We start from the raw sequence: 14384 nt of genomic DNA, 5'->3' as shown, positions 1-14384 counted from the left end.
CAGGCACACACAAAAGGTTAATAAAAGGTTTATTTACAAGGGAAAAGGAAATAAGGAAAATGTACAACTCAGGGAGAAAATAGGGAAATAAAGTCTTCAATGCGTCCTACCTGATCCGACGACCTGGAAACCCAAAGTCACTCTCAGAGCTGGCCAGACGCTGCGAGCTGGCGGAGAGCCAAAATGGGGGGTCCCCCAAAGCCCACATGTCAGCCTTTATATCAACCTGGCTGCTTAACCCCACCCTCAGGTCCCAGCCACCTTCCCTTTGGTGGTGATGGGATTTGGAATTCCCAGTGTCTTTGGCTTTGGCCTGGGGTGGGGGTGGAGTCCACAAAGCCTGTATGGAATTAGCTTTAGGACATCCTTTTCCTCCTAACAAAAGGTCAGCGAAGAGAAGTATCTGCATGGTGACAGATTGGCAGCAGTACTGCTGCCCCTTGCCAGTGCAGAAATTGCCCTGAGATAGTAATTTTCTTTTTGGGAGGAGCTCACTCCTTTGTGGAGTTAACTTTTGTTAATCACTTCTAGGGTGTGACTAGGTTGATTTGTAAGGACTAGCAATTCTCTACAAAAGGCCCTCAATCTGCATAGCCCCACTGCTTGTCTGCACCTTCAGATACTCTCTGTAGCAGCAGGAGACCGGCTATAGCAGTGGGGCTTAAAGGTTTTTCATTTCTATAGCTGGCTTAATGACCATGTTAATCACGTTTACCCCCACCTCCAGCTTTTGGCCTTGTGTGAGCCAGGTTTCAGGTCTTGTGGTGCCTCCTTTCCAAATTCTTTACTCTTAAACGCCATCATCATCATCTACACGTTTTCTTTGTACCCCATAGCACCCTTGGTGGCTCAGAGATTCTAGCGTTGCCGAGTCTCCTTCAGAAAGTCTCCTACGCCTGTGGGCACCAGGCTCTAACTGAAATGGAGGCTCAGGCCTTAGGGCCTCCCAGTTTCCACCAGCACAGAGGTCGTGCTCTTTGACTGCACCGTCCTGTAACCGAAAGCAGGTTTCTCATGTGCAGAACAGGGTCACTTCCCCTGACCCGTTCGTCTGCAACAGTCAGGCACCCTGGACGGGATGCAAAAGGAGGTGGCCAGCCCCCCTCTTTGGTGCCCAACTGGCTGACTCGTCCGCCCGGGAGAGAGGAGTGTAGAGATTCGAGAACGGAACGCTGCTGTCACAGCCAGCTGCCCTCCTCTTCACGTGCGCGCACACACACACTCACACACAAACGCACACGCACACACTCGCACGCAAAAGCCTGCCCGCGGCGTGGGCGGCTTGTGCGCGTGCGTCGGCGCAGAGTCCTCGCCGCCCGCGTGCGCGTGCCCGTGCCCGAGCGGGGGCGCGCGCCGCGGCGTGCTGGCGGGAAGGCGCGCGGGAAGCCCCCGGCGGGCTCCGCTGTGGGGGAGGGAGTGCGGGCGGGCGTCGGGCGTCTGGAACGTGCCACTCTCGGAAAGGACGGGGGGGTTTTCGCGCTTCCTCAGTGTTTCTGCGCCTCCCACCCGCCGGCCCATCCGTGAGCCCCCCCCTTCCCCGCCGCCAAACAGCCCCGCGCCGCGCCCGCGCCCGCGCCCGCGCCCCGGAGCCCGGCCCGACCCCGACGCCGGCGCGGGGTGCGCGTCCTCCCGCCGCCACAGCGGGGCGCTGCGCCTCGCGGCGGGGCCGGAAATTCCCGCGGCCGCGGCGGCGGATCCCGAGCGGGGCTCGCGGCGCCGCCTTCCTCCTTCGTGGGCCGGGCGGGGGCGTCGGGCCGCGGGAGCCGGGCCGCCGGGGTGGGGGCCGGGCCGGAGCCCGCGTCTCCGAGGACAGCGGAGCCGGCGCGGGCGGGAGCCGGACGGCGGGGCTGCGCCGCGCTGGCCGCCGGGCGAGCGGGGAGACCCTGCGCCCCAGCTCCCGAGCCCCCGCCCCCTCGCGTCTCCGCCTCCTTCCCTCACACACCCCCCGGCCGCCGAGCCGGGCCTGGCCGGCGCTGCTGCTCCGCCTCCCACACTCGCCCTCGCCCCGAGCCTCCGGCCGCGCGCCCGCCTCGCGCTCTCCGGGCCGGGCCCGGCTCGCAGGTCCTTGCACACGCACACACGCGCGCACACACGCGCGCACACCCCCGGGCCGGCCCTCCCCGCGGCCCTGCTCTCGCCGTCCTTGCTCGCGCCGCGGTCAGGGGAGGATTGATGTCCCTTCAGCATCATGCAGCCGCCGCCGAGGAAGGTGAGGGCGCATTGGGGGGCTTTGGGGTGCGGGGGGGATGCGTCCTGGCGGCGCGGCCGCGGCGACCGCTGCGCCCCCTCCCCATTTCCGCAAGGGGCCGTGACCGCCGGTGCCGCGGACTTGTCACCGAGTTGCCGCCCGCTTCAGGCGGGGCTTGAACGTGTGAGGTGCCTTTCCAACGGGGGGCGGCCGCGGCTCGTGCCTTCCCCGCGCCGGAGACCCGCAGACATTTCACAAGAGTTTCGGGTGTGCATTTGTGTGTGTGTGCGCGCGCGCGCATGGCAGTGCTGCTCGCTGCAAAGTGCATTCTCGGGGCTGCAGCGAGGGGAGGCGGGGGAGCCCCTGCAGCTTTGCAGAGCCTTGTGCTTGTGTGATTGTTTAGTCTGCACCAGGTTTGAGCCCTTCAGGCGCTTGTGGCAACCCTCGCCCTTTTGCAGATTTGCAGGAAAATTGTTTGCAGCTTAACCCTACCGTGTGGCCTGCTTTTCCCACGGGGCGGCCGAAATGAAGTTGGAATAGTCACCGCCCCCCACCCTCGGGGGAAACCAGAAATTAAGGATTGAGTTGCTCTGCCTTTCTCCCTCTCCCTTTTCCTGTCCCGCCCCTTGGGCTTGGAGGCTAGGAGGCGACGGTGCAGCCCCGGGAGATGGAGAATATCTGGCACTGCGTGGCGGGTGCTGTGATCTGGGCTTGCACGACCCGGGTGGGAGTGACGCGTGCTCGGGGCTTGTCAGCAGCTTCCCCCACAGCGCCCGTAGCGAACTGTTCCACCTCCCCTTCTCCAGTTTTTCCAGGGTCTGAGGCTGTGTCCTGGTCTTTTTAATCCTGCGGATGGTCACTGGGTAGACGTCTGCTTTGGGTGCTGGGTGGTGGAGGCTGTTCTGTCCTCCCCTTGTGGGCAAACATTTGGTGAATGCTGACTTACTCCTGTCGGCTTCCTCTCCTTTATTTCTTAATCCGGGTTTCACCAGTTAAGTGAGTCTTTTTTTTTTCTTTTTTTCTTTTTTTAATTTCACACATGTACCCCCATCCCTTTGGGTAACCCCGCGCCAGCTGCGTGGTATCCAGGTCCAACTAAAACTTGGAGCCTTGGGGTCCGGGCCTGGCGGGTCCTGGCCAGCTTGCATTTGCTATCTTAGCTATTTGAAGTGGAGTCGCCACCGGGACTGGCTTGCTGGGGTGGCTTAAATGCACTGCATATGCTGGAAGGTCACTTCAGCTTTCTCCTTTGTGAGAAAGAGATTGTGATTTGATGCGCTGGCAGCGAGTCCAGGGCATCATTCTGAGACAGTGCTTTCTCGAAGCCATTATGGAATAATTTATGTAGTCGATTTGTGCAGGTAATTTCATGATTGTATAAATTTCAGTCATTAGATATTAGGTATTCTTATGCTCTCTTCTCTCATCTACCCCCTGCTTACCTCTCCTGGTGGTTAATGTTGAGTCCTTTTGGGAAGAAGTAGAAGACAAACTCTTTAAAACTCTAAGAAGACTTCCATATGTACTGAGCTTGTGCTTGAAATGGAGTGGCTGGCAGTTTAGTTTGCCACCTTTTCAATCTGTAATTTTTATACCGTGAACTTTTATTTAGCCTCTATTTCAGGATATTTAGCACCTCTTTTCATTAAGTATCTTCAGTAAACAAAACTAGGTGGTTAATAATGAATCTGTGGTCTTTAAGAGAGGTGAGAAAGCGGTATTAGTTTGACAAGTATGAAGTATTATCTGTAAGAAAAAGGACTTTTGTGTTAGTTTCATATTTATGAAAGTTTTACATAAATATATGGTATATTTTAGGTGAAGGTTACACAAGAACTGAAAAACATTCAAGTTGAACAGATGACTAAACTTCAAGCCAAACACCAAGCAGAATGTGATTTGCTTGAAGATATGAGGTAAGGTTATATAGTAAATAGTTTGAGAACGTCTGTATCTCTGTGTCAAAGAACCTTTGAGTTACCAACCCCAGGAACCGATGATGGAATTTCCTTTTGGATTTCCTGCTTTAAGGTTGTTAGAGCTTTGCCTCAGCTAGAAATTATAACTGGAACTAACACAATACAAACTTTCCTTTTATGGTAGCTCCTATAATGTACACATACTGTTATGAAAAAACAAGAACCATAACATTTTATCAGTCAAATTATAGTCATTGAATTAGAAATTCCTATTTAAATAATCTGCTGTTGAATCGTAACATTTATTTACCTTAAGGATTTCACACAGATTTTTAAACTGACACTTCTGGTTAATGGTTAAATATCTGAGTGTGAGCCAGTCAACCTCAGATCATATACTAGCACTATTAGTTAGAACATGACAAATATAACTGTCTTTGAACATTAAATTTAGTGGGAACTGTGTTTATCGTATTTAATTGTTAAAGTTACCTGTATTCACAACAAAGATAGCTTGGAATTTAATAGATAGGACATCTTAACTACCATTGTGAAAATCAGTATTTTTCCTTATGGGGGGAAGCATGACTCATTTTATTGCAAGAAAGGCCATTTTTTTTGTTTAACGATCCTGTAATGCAAACGGACAGTTCAACAAGTATTTTTTAAAAGAAGAAAGATGATTTGCATGTTGAAACAGAGTGACTGCAGTTCTTATTTACCTTTAGTAATAGATTTATCAAATCAGAATAGGTTCTGTAAACCTCATCCGTTCCCTGTTTTTCCTGTGATGCATAGCCAGCCTCCTGTTGGTTTCATAAAAATTAGTATTAACTCTGTTGTTAAAATAAAATTATATGTATTTAGATAGCTGAATTGTTTATTCCAAAGATTTTAATGTAAATAATTCCTTTTTTCCTTCTCCATATTTAATTTAGGTACTATTTTATGAGTATTTCTACTGTTTACTTGTCTTTTCAGGGTCCCTAACTAAGACACATGAATCTAGTTTTATTCAAAGGTGGATTTACCAGAATCATTCTAACTGAAAAGGAGTCTATTTTAATTCTTTTTGTTTTTCTTACAGCCACAAGAAAATTTTTAGATTTTAAATAATTCCTATGCAAGATACCTGAAACTCTCAGTATATAGTTAAGAACTCAGAGTGTTGGTTTTTTTTTTTAAGATTTATTTATTTATTCATACAAGCACTGGGTACAGTCAGATGTGCGGGAGGGTGAGAGGATTCACCAGAGCCAGAGCGGGGAGCAGAACAGGAAGAAAGACCCCGAAGTACACTGCTGAGGGGAGCAGCGGGTGGCAGAAGAGGTCTGTGTGCCATGTGGGAACCTCCCGCGGGTGGCCGGGGATTGAACCGGCGCTGCAAGAGGCTGCAGCAGCTTCACAGCAGCTTCGCAGGCCAGCGCTCAACCGCTGTGCCACCAGGGGAGGCCCAAAACTCAGAGTTTTTAACAGCTATGAAGTGAGCTAAGGTTTTTCAGTAGAAATTTATGGATAAAGAAAGAAATTTCCAAAAGCAGTTTCGGAAGGCAAAATTAGTGTGTAAATGAGAATTCTGTGGGGTAAGAGTAGTCAGTGGTTATTTTTTCTGAAGATTTCTTGTTTGCTTGTTCTCTATTTCCCCTACCTTGGTGCTGGAGCTTATGGTCAAGTGTACAAACATTGAGTCAGTCAATTCTGGGTTTGTGTCCAGGCTTTGTTACCAGCTAGCTGTGCTGACTTCTGAAAAATAATCGAACCTTTGTAAACTTCAGTTTTCTTGTTTGTAAAATGGAGCTGTTGGGTTGTCGGAAAATTTATGCTGTGTTTTTCATGTGTCGTGACTTTCCAACAACCTAATATAATGATCTCTGTAAGGACTGTGCATATCAAAAAAATGACAATGCATTAAGATATGCACACAATCACTGCTAAGTTGATGCAGGTTGTTTCTCATATTGTTACTTTTTTTTTTTATTTTATGTGTTATTTACACCATTCTTCATTTTTGTGCACTGTATGGAACCTTCCCCTTTCCTGGGGACCACCCTGTTACACTTTCTCATCTTGGTTGTCGTCCCTGTGAAATTCCCACCTCCAGTTCACCCCTCTACCATCACCGTAGTTAGTCCCTTGTGTTGTTCCCACCCGTTTTGATCCCCCCCAACCCCCCCTCCGGTAGAATGTCTCTGGTTTATAGTTACCTGTTGATTTTGATATTTACTTTATTATAATTACTTTTTTCCCCCTAAACTCTTATTTGGATCCTCTACATTCCTCCTAAAAGTGAAAACATCCAGTATTCTTTTTCTTTCTGGCTTATTTCACTGAGTATGATCCCTCCCAGCTCCATCCATGTTGCTTTGAATGGCATGAGTTTATCTTTTTTGATTGCTGAGTAATATTCCCTTGTGTATATGTACCACATCTTCTTGATCCAGTCATCTATTTGGGGCATTTGTATTGTTTCCATAGCTTACCTATTGTAAATAGTGCTGCAATAAATAGGGGTGCAGGTGTCCTTTTGAATTAATGTTTTTGTGTCCTTTGAGTAGATACCTAGGAGTGGAATTGCTGGATCATATGGAAGCTCGGTTTTTAGCAGTTTGAGGAACCTGTAAACAGCTTTCCATAGTGGTTGCACCAGTTTGCATTCCCTGCTATTGTTTACTTGTATTATGGCTGATCCCATCACATTTTGCTTACATTGTTTCAGTAATATCCTAATTACTGCATTTGTGTTCTCATATCTTTAACACCCAAATTTCTCTTTGTAAGTCTGTCTTCCACATTATCACCAGTTAGCTTTCTACAAACATTATTTATTATATATCAGGTTCTCTGTTTGTCATAGCATATATTGCCTTTTGCAGTCTAGCCTTGACTTTCCTTTCCTGGCTTAAGTACAACCATTTCATGCCTGCATAGTCTTTCTCCTTATTTCCCCTGGTCTTGCTACTCAGGACTAGTAGTTATATAATTATGCTGTCCACATTCATGCTTGTGTCTTGCTCTCTTTATTTGTTGATAGTCTTCCACTTTTTTACTTGGCAAAGTCTAGTTATTACTAATTCTTCTGGATTACCCCTTCATGTAAATTCCTTGAAGTCAGGGACCAAGTCTTAACTCATTTTTGTATCTTTGTCCCCTTTGTTTAGGCTGGTAGAATTGTTTAATGACTGTAACTGGTAATATTTAAGTATTTTTAGGTGAGCTATTTTATAAGCTTCTTTAGTAGGAGGGTATATTGGTGACTTGCACTTGTCATACTTTGATTGATGTGGACTCTTTAAAATGTGCTGTGCTAATTGACATATATGTAAATGCAGAGATTATTAGTGATCCAAGGATTAGTGGATTCTTTATTATTTTATAGGAGTCTCAATGTATTATTCTTTTGTGTTAAATGGATGGGCTGAACCCCTCCCTTCCTACATGGTTGTGAGCATAACACTTATAGTACCTCCTAAAACATGAGTTTATGTTTTGATTTGCTTTTTTACCCCAGTGATATATTGAATTGGAAGTTGAAAGTTGCCTACTCTAGGTATTCATGATAACTTCAGTTTCTTGAGTTTCTTGAGGAGGGAGGTAGTGTGACTTCTCTGGTCTGTCCTAACAAATGGCATGACCTTTAAAAATTCATTAAAAGTCTCTGAACTTGGATTTTTAATATGTAGTATGTTGTAAAGGATCTTACTTGCTTTACCTTTTTTGAGACATCCATTTCTTCCTCCCAGAAACCTCACAAACAGCACTCCTTCTTACAGTTGTTTTATACCACAACCATTAAATTGGAAATAGGAGAATTTTATGCTGGGTTATGGCTAGTTCCCTGTTCCCTCCTCCCTTGTCTTTTGGAACTTTGAAAGGAGATCAGTTATGATACAGTTTTTTTTCCTTTGTTCTCTCATTCCTCAGTCCATTTTTGTTCCAGGGATGAATTTGAAAGCTGGTGTGTTGGGAGTCAAGTATGAGAAAGAAAGATAATTCATTTGTGTTAATCAGGGACATTCCATGCTTTGGGGAGATTTTATAGAAGTGTTTCCTGTTGACTTTTGCTGTCAGGAGGAGACAAGCACTTTTACTTTCTTTTTAGTTTATTATTTTTTTCTTCTCTGCTTTCTAAGGTCACTTTATAAGTAAGTTTCTAAATACTGCCACCAATGTGTTGTTTATTAGTATTAGGTATTTAGTACTTTTTGTTCTTATAATGTGCTAAGTAGTTTCAGTAAAGAAAATTCTTTGCAGGGACCCAGAATATAATAAACTACCTCTTGTTGGACATTTTTTAAAAAATTTAATTTATATTTTTAAAGATTTATTTATTTATGCATACAAGAACTAGGGGCTAGGCCAGTGGTGTGGGGGTGGTGGTGGTGGTGAGAGGATTCACCAGAGACAGAGTGGGGAGAAGAACAGGCAGATCTACTGAAATACACTATTGAGGGGAAAAGGGAGAGGTCTGCTGAGCCATGTGGATTAGCTCTCTGGCCTGGGATTGAACTCAAACTGCAGTGGCTAGTGATAGTTTGATATGCTGAGATGTAAACGCTAGGGAGGCCCATATGAATAGTACCTCTTTGAACATTCATGTACAAATATTTATGAGTGTGTTTGTGTATCTTATATATGTGTTTTCATTTATCTTGGATATATACCTAATTGTAGAATTGCTGAGTCACGTGATACCTCTTGTGTTTAACTTTTTTTTTTCTTTAAAGATTTATTTATTTATTTATACAAGCACTGGGTACAGTCAGAAGCGCAGGAGAGTGTGAGAATTCACCAGAGCCAGAGGGGAGAGCAGAGCAGGCAGAGTGACAAAGTACACTGCTGAGGGGAGCAGCGGGCGGCAGGAGAGGTCTGCTGCGCCATGTGGGTATCTCCCTGGCCTGCCAGGAATTGAACCTGTGCTGCAGAGGCTGCGGACAGCTTCACAGCGCTGCGCTCAACCCACTGTGCCACCAGGGAGGCCCTGGTTTTTTTTTTTTTTTTTTTTTTAAGATTTATTTATTTATGCATACAAGAACTGGGGTACAGGCCAGAGGTGTGGGAGGTGAGAGGATTCACCAGAGACAGAGTGGGGAACAGAACAGACAGACTGACTGAAATACACTGCTGAAGGGAACAGCGGACGAGTCAGGAGAGGTCTGCTGCGCCTTGTGGGTTACCTCCCTGGGTAGGAATCGAACTTGTGCTGTAGTGGCTGCGGATAGCTTCATAGGTTGCGCCTTGACCCCTTGCGCCACCAGGGAGGCCCTGCACTGAATATTGAAAACAAGCGAAGTAGTAGAAAGAATGAGGATTTTGAAGGTGGACCAGCGATTGAAACCCAGCTCTGCCACTTAGTTGGGTAATCTTGGGCAAGTTACTAAATATAAGGTTTTGTGGGTCTCATATTTCGTGTATGTAAAACAAGGCTAATGCCTACCTTTTTGCTTTTCTGTAAAAGTTAAATGGGATATGTGAAATGCCAAACACTGTAGGCATTCAACCTTGGTAGCTACTATTATTAGTGGAAATTGAAGCCAGGAAGGATGTTGCCTTATTCAAAGTAACAAAGGAAGTTATTGTGTTTCATTAATTCCAAGAAGCACATTTTTTTTTTTTTTTTAATATTCTTACATTTCTGAAATCCAGATACACCTTACAATAGCTTTTGGCTGTGCGGCACTTGTCATTGTCCTAGAACATGCATTGAACTTGCAGAATAGGTATCAGCAGACTTAGAAGAAAATCCCAGAGATGATGGTTGGAATACAAATGTTGGATCACCTGGGCATGGAGGATGATATCAATAACTGATTCAAATAAATGATTCAGAAGAGTTCAACTTTGAATGTGACCAGCTTATGCAACAATTTGTTTCAGTCATTTTATAAAAATTATGCATAAGAGTAGTATATGTTAAAATCTGTCTTAATAAGTTTAAAAGAGATCTTTTCATAAGTAAAACAAAAATTGTCAACATTTTTTTCTTAGTGGAACATAAAGTGTATTGCAATCAGTGGTGGTTCATGTATGATGAAAACTAGAAGCAGCACTTCAGATATCAGACCCAGATTTTTTTCCTTCATTCTTGCAACAGTTGTTGCTTCACAGTCCAGTGTTCTTTCAAATTAGAATTTAAAAACTGTCAATCATGAGAAAACTGATGGCTGTAAGGAAAAAGACAAGTAATATGGAACTTTAACTGACTAAATGAATATAAATTTTACACATATGCTTCTACATTATGGTCTGTTATGGAGGGGAGACTAAGAATAGGAGATACAAACCAGGCAGAAGAGGAATTGAGGAAATATATTCTTTGATAATAAAATTTTTTGTTAGCGCCCATTGCTTACTTGAATTGAAAGGGTTAGGCTTTTTTTTTTTTTTTAAGATTTTTATTTATTTATTTATTTATTTATTTATTTATTTATTTATTTATTTATTTATTTATTCATTTATACAAGCACTGGGTACAGTCAGAAGCACGGGAGGGTGAGAGAATTCACCAGAGCCAGAGCGGGGAGCAGAGCAGGCAGAAGGACCGAAGTACACTGCTGAGGGGAGCAGCGGGTGGCAGGAGAGGTCTGCGCGCCATGTGGGACCCTCCTCTGGTGGCCGGGGAGCAGCCAGGGATCGAACTGGTGCTGCAGAGGCTGCAGGCAGCTTCACAACCCAGCGCTCAACCGCTGCGCCACTGGGAAAGCCCGAAAGGGTTAGGCTTTTAATATACTACCTCTGTCTATTGCTATTTAATGGTTTATGAGTTCATTGTTTATAGGTTCTTATCGGCTCCTAAAATTTGAAGATTTGGTCTCAGTGGGGTAGCTGTTGCAGCCCACTATAGAAATTGTTTTATAATTTATAAACTTGACTGGAGTATACTTTCCTGAGCTAGATGGAATTAAATATTAAGAACTAATAATAAAAATTACCCACCATTCAGTTAAGAGTAGAAGCACAGAAGAATTTTTGTGTGCACTTTCCCTCCATTTGGTCTTATTACCCACAAGCAGGTGTATAATTATGAGAGTGAAAGTGTCCTGTGTGATATGGCAGCTGTCATCAATTAGAACAAGCACCAGTTTAGAGGCCTACATTCTGAGTATGAATCCTAGGTTTTTAATCTCTTAACTGTGTGGCTTTGGACACAAATCACTTAAACTTTTCTGAGCCTCAGGTTTCTTATCTGTAAAATAGTAATTATATGTGTATATATATATGTACACTATACATAGTTATTTTGATAAGTAATGTATATAAAAGCTTTTCTCACATAGTGTGTGGAGCATAACAAGTGCTCAATAAATGCCTGTGAATTGTAATTTTGTTAAGTAATTGAGAACAGTTATAAGAAAATTCAGAACTTATGGTCTATGACTTATTCATTCCCTAAAGAGTTAGACTGTGACTTAAAAAAATATAATGAGCCTTGAAGATAAACTGTTTAACCAATGCTAAAGCATCTTACTCACTGAGGTCAGCAATCTGGGGTACCTTCCATCTTTCTGTGTATTGGTAATGATTCTACTATTGCTGGATGACTTCTGTAACTCCCAGCATGATACTTTTACATAATAATGTAGGGTGGAAGAAGAGGAGGGAAGCACAGTTTCTCCTTATGTAAAATTTCCCTCCCTTCATCTCCTTTGTTTCTATTATGGAAGGTAATTTCTGCCAGAAACCATCAGAGACTTTCCCTTATATCTTATTGGCTGAATTTGCTTCATGTGCCCATGTATGCTGAGCTGCAAAGGAGGCTGGGAATGCGATTATTTTCTTGTTTGTGTGGTCTACGCCAGCAAGAAATACTGTATTGGTGTAGTAAAATGACTTTTGCGCATTGCTGTTTTGTCCTGTTTGCCATATGAATCCCTTTCTAATTTAGTCTGTTTTCCCATAGAATTTTAAAACATGTGATAGGGGCCTCCCTGGTGGCCTAGAGGTTAAGTTTCGGTGCTGTCACTGTGACAGTCCAACTCCACGGCCTGAGTTCAATTCCCTGAGTTCAGTCCCTGGCCAGAGAGCTAACCCACATGGCACAGCAGACCTTTCCTGTCTCGCCTCCTTGGCAGTGTATTTCAGTAAATCTGCCTGCTCTGCTCCCCACTCTGTCTCTGGTGAATCCTTTTACCCCCTGTACCTCTGGCCTACACCCCAGTTTTTCTACAAAATCTATCAATCAATCGATCAATCAATCTTCAAAAAAACCAAACAAACACAAATATGTGAAAGATATATAGCTGGATTCCAGTTGTCCCAAGCAGATTGTGAATAAGGGACTCCTTGGACACCATTTGTTTCCCCTCCACCCAACTTCTTTTAAATTCAGTGTCTTAGATCAGGAGTAGGTTTTTATATTTGCCACAGGCAGTAGACCAGATGGCCTCTTAAGAGTCTTTTCTCAGGATTAAAAGTTGTTAACTATCTTGCCAGTTTTAGTCTTTTGACAGTTTGGGAAATGGTGGTCTAAGATCACTACAGCAGTTGTATTTTTGCTGAACTCCTTTTACTTCTCATGTGAAAACATTGGTAAGTAGTGAAGTAGCTAAACTGAAAGTCAGAAAGGGCAAATAAGAGCTAGAATTACTCCCAGTATAGTAAATTGCCCCCTAATAATTGAGGAATGGCATGTAAGTATGAAGCCTTTCACCTGAGTTGGGCTGTGGTGGTAAATTGATGTTTTTCTGTGTAACTTCTTGGAATGCTCATCTGAATCCCATGGATGCCATTCTGTTTTGTTGGTATCAGTCTTCTGGTATGATATGATGCATGAGCAGGAGTTAATTTAAATCTGGTATGTGCTGTTGGCTCTTCAGTGACTAATTTGGGAACTAGGCACAGAAATTTGTAATCTTCTCCTTTGTTCCATTGCTGCAGATTTCCTGTCATGTGTTGGTCAGGGCTAATTGAATAGCTTCTTAACTGATATTTTTACTTCATTTTATTGTGTCCTCGAAGTATTCCTTGGTCATGCTTTATTTTAACATTCCATTTGATCTCCTTTTTGGCATTCATGTATGAATCTCTTGTCATCCAGATGTTTTCCGTTTTGTGAACTTTGAAATAATCCCAACTCAAAAGAAAATGTTATTTCTGGTGTTATGAAGAGTGTTACCATGTCAGTGATCCCACAGAAACTATGGGAGTATGTATCCTTTGATTATACTTCAGTGGCATTGGTCCCCACCCCCATTGGAGGCTGGAGAACGGGAGTGAGAGGAAGACACTTTTTAATGTATACCCTTCTTTATTTTTTGAATTTTGAACTATGTGAATTTTACCTAAAACTAAGAATAAATGATTCAGTATTGGTAAACATATTATTGCATGTATTAAACACAACAGATACTGTAACATCAGTTGATGCTAAATGTCATTTTTAACTTTTAATTAGTTCTTAGTGTATTTTCATCACTAATAGACTTTAGAGTTTATTTCTAATATATTCAAGAATTAGGGAATACTTAATTTATAATCTTCTCATAAAATGACTGGTTTCCTGTTAGTTGGAGTTCAGAGCTGTGTACTGTAATGTTTCTTTTTGCATTATGGAAATTTTTTGTCCTCAATCAAGCAAATGTGTTAGGTGCCGAGATCCTGTCAAGTCTCAAACTTTATTTTAACTCACTATATCTAAAAGTTTTATGTTTTAGTAAGATTTAAAAGTTTTACGTCTTTCAAAACATTTCATTGGTAAAGTGTATTTTGCATTATTCGCCAACTTTCTCCATGGGAGAACTGTTTTCATCATAGAAATATTTTATGTAATGGTTTTCTTAGCTGTTTTGAGCTAATTGAATATTTTTAGAATTCATTTTCTTTTACTGCTTTCATTTTTCAAGTGGAGTGGTTGTTCTGCATATACACAGTGCATCCTGATTGATCAGTCCATACAAGACCCATACAAATTTACAGTTCCAAATACTCCATCCCAGACTTTGTGCTACATATTATAAACTTCACAATATGATGTTATTTATGCTTTAAACATAGTTATCTTTTAATGAGATTAAAGAAGGGAAAACTTTTTTTTATGCTTAGCATTCTTCTCTTAGTGAGACCAACAGTCAAGTAGTAGGCCTATTTGACTTCTCATTGGTATCATTTTCTTTGGGCTTAAGGACTTCCATCAGCACTTCTTTCCTTTTCCTCCCTCCCTCCTTCCCTCCATTCCCCCCCCACCTCCCTCTTAGATTTATTTATGCATAGGAGAACTGGGGTACTGGCCAGAGGTGTGTGGGTGTGTGGGTGTGTGGGTGTGTGGGTGGGTGGGTGGGGGA

General features: G+C 43.4%; 1 protein-coding gene across 3 annotated transcripts in view; it reads left to right on the top strand.

Annotated features, from left to right (window-relative positions):
* The window catches only part of FCHSD2 (FCH and double SH3 domains 2), a 255934-nt gene that overhangs the window by 49373 nt on the left and 192177 nt on the right, over window positions 1-14384 (top strand). The window contains exons 1-2 of one of the 3 annotated variants that reach the window (XM_037522930.2): window positions 2089-2209; window positions 4007-4104. In XM_037522930.2, coding sequence (XP_037378827.1) covers window positions 2189-2209; window positions 4007-4104 — 119 coding nt within the window. In that variant the 5' untranslated portion in view covers window positions 2089-2188. Of the gene's footprint in view, window positions 1-2088; window positions 2210-2622; window positions 3550-4006; window positions 4105-14384 lie in introns of those variants that run through there. The other 2 variants (XM_037522931.2, XM_037522929.2) reach the window with 2 other exon arrangements.

The sequence above is a fragment of the Talpa occidentalis genome, unplaced genomic scaffold (assembly GCF_014898055.3).
Source record: "Talpa occidentalis isolate TD23 unplaced genomic scaffold, MPIMG_talOcc4v2.1 talOcc4.3, whole genome shotgun sequence".
Taxonomy (NCBI): Eukaryota; Metazoa; Chordata; class Mammalia; order Eulipotyphla; family Talpidae; genus Talpa; species Talpa occidentalis.
The sequence above is the reverse complement of the archived record's forward strand: the minus strand, read 5'-3'. Positions and strand labels throughout refer to the sequence as shown.